This window comes from Raphanus sativus, chromosome 6 (assembly GCF_000801105.2).
Source record: "Raphanus sativus cultivar WK10039 chromosome 6, ASM80110v3, whole genome shotgun sequence".
NCBI classification, from domain to species: domain Eukaryota; kingdom Viridiplantae; phylum Streptophyta; class Magnoliopsida; order Brassicales; family Brassicaceae; genus Raphanus; species Raphanus sativus.
The window spans coordinates 18,371,166-18,378,068 of record NC_079516.1 but is presented as its reverse complement, the minus strand read 5'-3'; the positions used below and the strand labels follow the sequence as shown (position 1 = coordinate 18,378,068).

Below are 6,903 nucleotides of genomic sequence, written 5' to 3'. Positions count from 1 at the left end.
TTTCGGATCTGTGTTTTCTAAACTGATTAGAGTGCTGTTTTTGACTTTCTAACCAAATGACACTTTTTGAGTTTTCTTTTTGTGATCAAGAACACAACAAGACATTACATAAAGTTTTAATTACAGTTGTGCACTCACTGTGAGTTTTCTTCGTGTTTCCAAACTCTTAGGTTTAGTAGTCTCCATTGGGAACCTCGGAACATAACTTGGGGACGTCTTGTTTTTGTTCATGCTACGTCTTCTCTCTGAATCACCAGAAACCATAACAGATTTATAACTCTTACAGCTCAACAAGAAACCACCACCACTTCTGCTGCTGCTGCTATTCGTTTTCCGAATCTGCGGTGCATTTTTAGACGTTTTATGAATCTTGTTATTACTAGGGACCCGAGGAATATGAGAAGAGCGGTTTCTTCTTACAGGGCTTGTTGCACACTCCGACATAACAGAGAAACCTGCTGCACTTTCTGTCACTACGCTCCACTCTATGCTTACTTCGCTCGGAGCATAATCACTTACTTGCCTTGAAAGAAAAGGTTTTGGCTTACCTGTGAGATTGTCTATCTCGAACAGATCCGAGCTTGAGTCACTCCCTTCACTCTTTGTGTCTTCTTCCTTTCTTCTTGATTCCCATGGAGGCAATGTGATCAGTTTCTTCTCGATATTTACAGGAGATCCAAACACTTCAGGAGCCTTCCTTTGTACTAACTCTTCTTGCTTCTGAATCTTGATCAGTTCCGTGTTCAGATTCACTGAAGAACTCATCTGATTCTCGATCTTGATCCTAGCGGAAGCAGAGATATTAGGATCAGAGCTTCTCTTAACCGAGATCTTATCATCCACATCAGAACAGCATTTACACCTTAGATTTGAGAGAAAACTCATCTTATTGTTGTTGTTCACCTTTTGAATCTGACCACTATTGTTGTTCTTCTTCTTCTCTTGCAAGGAACCGTTGCAGCTACTCACCAGTTTGTTCTTAAGCAACATACTCTGACTATTCCAGCTTGATTCAGTACAGACACTCGGCGTTTCATTAGATTTCTTCTCACTCTGTTTCAGATCAACAACGAATCTCTCAACTTCGGGTTTTGTCAGAGACAGAACACTAGAACTCTGGTCTGAATCCATGTCTCCATTGAAGTACTTCTCAGCTCCAAACACACCAATCTCTGGCTCTTCAGGAGCTTTCTTCACCGTTTTCTTCTCATCTCCAACCTCATGATCATCTTTAGGATTGTTGTTTATGGTTAGGGTTTTGCAGGGTTCCATGAGCTGCTTGGTTGTGACAACAGCTTCTTCCTTGCTTCTCAAGTAAGAAGAAGAAGAAGGAGAAGAGACAGGAACATTGAGGCTGGAATAGTTGCTGTCCTTGGTGAAATCAAAAGATATCTTTGGTGTTGATGCAGATGATGATATTAAGGTCACCATATTTTTTTAGGGTTGCTTTGATTTTCTTCTTTTTCTCTTTGCTGGTGTGTGAATTAGATTAGGGTATAAATAAAGAAACATGACAAAGTGTTGAAAGCTGGTTTCTATGAAGCTTAAGTGTTATGATCACTGTGACTGGGTTCCACTTTGAGTCACTGGCCAGTTGTTTGTATGTGAACTGAATATAAAAGATATTTGTTCTTAGATAAATGTTTGTCAATTATATTAATGGCGAAAATACTATAAAGATAAATGTTACCCCGTGACCGCAAAATAAATGATAAATTAGGATAACAAAGGAATTAATTGGAAAATGACTTACAATATGACTTTTTATAAAACAAAAAACATCATTTCTAATGTTTATCCAGAAAATAAAATAAAATATTACATTATTATAAAATACTACACATTTACATTTTACCAAGAGTGACGCTCTATTTAACTATTCTTCCATGTCGACTAATAGTCTCCTGAGTAATTATCTAAAACAGATGCATGGTAACTCAGCAGACAGACATCTTTGACGAAGAAAATAACCCAGCCGACACAACATAATGGACGGCTATACTCCAATGCAGTTAACTATATATAACTATAATTAACGACTAAACCTGCCTGATAACCACGATATATTTTTATGCATCTTTCTAACTTTTTGTACATGTAAGTAAGCCTTTTACAGAATGTGATATGTATCCCCTAACTTAGTCCTACAAAGTTATGCTCTTTGGTCATAGATCAAAATTTTAAATCAATAAACATTCACCATAAAATATGGCATATATATGCAATTAGTCTCGCATAACTATACATAGTTTTATGGATGGATGAATCAGGACATGAACAATTTTTAGAGTGAAAAACAAAGAAAATTTTATGTTTTATTTGCATTCAGAACTGTAAGCGCTGATTTGGATAATGTACACATGAATTGTTAATGTTTTGAAACATATTGCAAGAATATTATATCGGTGATTTAGGATCCAAAATCATGGTCAGGTTTCTCCAAGGAGCTAGAGGAAGTAACATTGATTCAAAGAAGATTTTTGGACTTCAAGATTTTTCATATACCAAGAGAGTAGCCATACAGCATATTAACTGTTTAGCAAAGATATTTTGTAACTTTTATTACAATTTTATTTTTGATGGTTGTTTTATTTTGTTCTGGTTTCTTGGACTACTTGTAATTTGAATAATAAAATAGTCTTTTAATTTAAAAAAGCAACTATGCATATTTTTTCTTTGAACTTTTAACTATACATAAATGAAATTAAATAATATACTGCACAAACTAGTTAACTCATATCATACGTGCGATTAACATATGCCTCTCGTTTATATATTTTAAAATCGAAAATAAACTAACTCTTCTTACAAATATGGTGTATAAAGTATTCACATCGGAGTATATGTATAGTTTTCTGATATTTTTTTTTGTTCAACGTATAGTTTTCTGATAACTTGAAATAAAAGTATTGTTTCACATACTTATGGGCTGACAAGATTTCGGACACACATGTTAGAAGATCGAGCTGAAAAGTGAATCTTCATTAACTTGGATCTAATTTTTAGGTTTTCGTTTAACAAAACTAGAAGATAATAAATTAAAAAGAAACTGCTAGTGGTTGAAATTCACTTAAGTGGAACGAAAATACAAAAACAGAAAGCACGAGGGATGTGTGTATCTTGTTGCATGGGGAGATATTGACAAAGACCATCGAGTTGGGTTTCTTAAATTATAATTGTATTCAGATACACTCAATAATGTATATGTAATGTATATCAGAAAATCCATTTGGATCATATCTTGTAATATTCTAACTACCACTCTACCAGAGAAGTATAAATAAATGGATTTATGGATGACAGTGTTATCTTCTTCAGAACATAACGAGATCAGATTTTAACAAATTGCCAATCATGGAAATTGGTGTATGAAATTTATAAAATATGCTAATTATGTTTGTCATAGTCCAAATATGATTGGTAGCATTTTAAGCTTGACCCTACAGTTTACATGTTTGATTCTCGTCCTCAAACACAAGCTACTTCTCTTCATTCCGACAAAAAAATACTATTAATTATTGCACCTTCTTAAATAATTTTACCGTTGATAAAAAGAAAGGTTTTTTTCTTTTTTTTTTAATAAAAGGCTTCTGAAGTTTTCTTTTCTTTTTGACACACGAATTATATTAGTATATTCAAGGAAAAATACATAGTGAGATGCTTTTGTAACAAAAAAAAAAGAGATGCTTTTGTAACATACAAAGCCAACACGAAAACAATTTTTTTCCTGGCATGGCCAATCCGGAACATAAGACCACTTAGGACATTATGATTTAATGTTTAAGAAATAATTTTAATTGTATATAGGAAATTATAAACTTTTTACATGAGTGATAAGAACTCAAAGTTTTAAATAAGCATAAGACATTAAGAAAAAATGGTTAGACCGGTGTTTTCTGGATAAAAATCCCTAACAAATAGAGACAAACAACAACAAAGGAAACTGAATTACAACGAGATGAGAGCAGACAAAGTCCAGACAGCATAGCACACATCCACATCGACATAATCAATCAAACTCCACCCGAAACTTTTGACATAGAGAAACCAAATCAAAGCTGATAATCAAACTCACCTATAGTGAATAAGCTCTGCAAAATCAAGCATGAAGACCTTAGCTTCCTAACCGGCAAGATAAAACTAAACATCCCGGCGATGATAAAAGAAATTAAGTCCTAATCTTTTTTTTTTCTTTTCTTTTTTGCGCTTAAACTCATCTTAATGGATTTTCTGGTATATCATATGGATATCGAACTCGCACGTATGTAGTTTTTTTTTTTCTGAAACCTTTTTTTTTTAACCTGGTCAAAACTCAGGAGAGTCACAAGCCCGCGAATGGACTCCTTCTCCAGGACATTCAAATGGGTCCTAAAGCATGGACCCATATCCGCGTCAGATAAATATAACAATGTGACTTAATTTCGCATGTATGTAGTTTTAGTATTAGTATCTCATATCTTAACTATAAGTGCGAGATATATGTAATAGTCGTTAGACAATCAAATTAATATTTTTAAATCGAATTTAGAAATTTTAAAACATTCTCTTGACTGAGGCAGGGATTTTAAATGTCGTTAGACAAACTAAAAATTACATTAACCATATAATAAAAATTTACATTCTTTGTATTTATTATATTTTGAATTTTAAAATAACTATAAATTAATAAAACTATTACAAGTCTCACATTTAAAATTTTGTGATCAATAATTTAAAACTTTTCTTATAAAATATATAAATGATCACAAACCATATGAGTAAAAACTTCATTTAATAGATTTTCAAATTATATATATATATTATATATATAATATATATATATATATATATATATATATATTAATATCATTTAAATTAGATTATATAACATTTTAAAAATCAATAACTATTTTAGTTTCAAAATTTTGAAACAATATTATACTTGAATTGAATTGAATTGAATTTTACAATTAATCAAATCAGTGAAGTATATTTTAAATATCTTCTGTTGTTATTTTAAAATTATTTTAAAAACATATTTATTTAAAATACATTTTGTTGTTATTTTAAAAGCATTTTAAATAACATAGTAAAGGTATTTAGTGTGAAATTATTATCTTGATATATATAGAACAAAATAAAACCATATCGTAGTGGTCGAGTTTCCGTATTGATTCAAGTTACAATTCTCTTTTTAATACAAAATTATTAGCTCCACATGTAGCTAGCCAGATATAAACTCACTGTTCTACAGTTCATTTGAATCCTAAAATAGTCTATATGTGAACTATACCTTCCCTTGAAAATTACAATGGACCCTCCCATAGGCTTGGTATATCCAGGTTAATAGAAAAAAAAGAGTTGGTTACATAATAAGTCACTTTTGTATTTTGTTCACACTCTAAGACACATTCTACTTGTAGCATATTTTTTCTTGTCGTGTAGTATGTGATTGGACAACAATACCCATATTGAAAACTTTTGCAGAAACTGGTTTGGTCTAGTCATTGTATCTTAGAATGCATTAATGTGTAGGGTTTATTAATAAAAATGTTTTAGTGTTTACCGTTGGATGGCGCATACTTACAATCCAAAGGCCAAAATTAAAAGTGGGGGTGGGGAAACTGAGCATATATACGACATCAATTTTATGTCTTTTCCAAATGTATTTTGGTTTCTCTCAATATATTTTATTTGTTATTATTTTGTATTATGGTAACTAAATTTGATATATAATATATACAGTTAATTATATTTTTTTTTTTCTTCTATGTTTGAGATCCATATGTATATATTTATTTTGATACTTTAATTTTTTATAAAATTTAAAATTGGATTATGTGGACACAACATTGTGAACAATGTGTTGTGGACGGTGCAATTTAAAAAAATGTGTTGTGGACTATGCAATTTGAAAGAATAAGTTATGGATGGTGTGTATGTGGAAGTGTAAGTTGGTTCGTATAGGTGATAAACATGATCTACTAAAACATCTACTAAAACAACGAACCATTTATAACAATAACATTGAAAAGAAAGATATACTAATGTTGTTCCTTTAATGTGGACAGTTTTTTGTGTGGATATGCATACTTTTGTGGATATGCATATTTATATCTTATAGGATTCTGTGGACACCGTTTTATGGACATACATATTTCTATAGAGCATTTCGTCGAACATCTTGAGTGCATTCTTTTATGTTTCTCCATTTTGATATTTTTGTCCATATATAACATTCAAAACAATGAACAAAACAGTCGAAGGAACAAAAATAAATTTAATCTACAAAAGATGAAGACTTGTACATAAATAGAGAAACACAATTTTTTTTTTAAAAAAAATAAGAATTTCGAGTGAAGCACAGACCTCTCCAACGAAAGAAAAGTAACAATTAAGGTAACTATCATCCATCCACAAAAGAAAAACAACAATTCAGTTCTCAACGTTTTCAGCATTTTGATGTTTGTGACCACGAGATTGGTGATGATGATACAAATAATTATAGTGGTGATAAGGAGAGTAAGGAGGCGACCCATTCATCATCTGACGAGGTATCACCATCGGCAAAGGATATCTCATCCCCATCAGTGAGATGGTAGTCTTAAAAGAGAATAGAGATGTTTATGGTCTGTTTTTGAAATCAACTGAAACTAGAGGTGAAAGAGAGATCTGTGAAATTAAAATTCATAGATTTGGAAAAATAATTTTGAAATTTGTAATGGAGAGAGACGAAGCTTTTTGTTTATTTAGAGTAAAGAAAAATATCGAGAAGAGACGGAGATTTGGGTTTAGTTAGTTTATTCAAGAGGGTAAAAGTGACAAAGCACATAAAAAAAGTGTGTCAAAAGTAAAATGTGTCTCATAGTGTTATTACAAAATCATAATGTGTCCTGGAGCGTAAATTTTTCAAAAAAAAAATCA

The 6,903-nt window shown here is 31.3% G+C and overlaps 1 protein-coding gene across 1 annotated transcript; it reads right to left on the bottom strand.

Annotated features, from left to right (window-relative positions):
• LOC108807072 (protein PHYTOCHROME KINASE SUBSTRATE 1) lies at positions 1-1,603 on the bottom strand. Its single transcript, XM_018579313.2, has 2 exons — positions 421-1,603; positions 1-339 (listed from the first exon to the last, which is right to left on the bottom strand). The coding sequence occupies exons 1-2, from the start codon at positions 1,429-1,431 to the stop codon at positions 121-123; spliced, it is 1,230 nt and encodes a 409-aa protein (XP_018434815.2). The 5' UTR covers positions 1,432-1,603; the 3' UTR covers positions 1-120.
• Between the last annotated feature and the right edge of the window lie 5,300 nt (positions 1,604-6,903).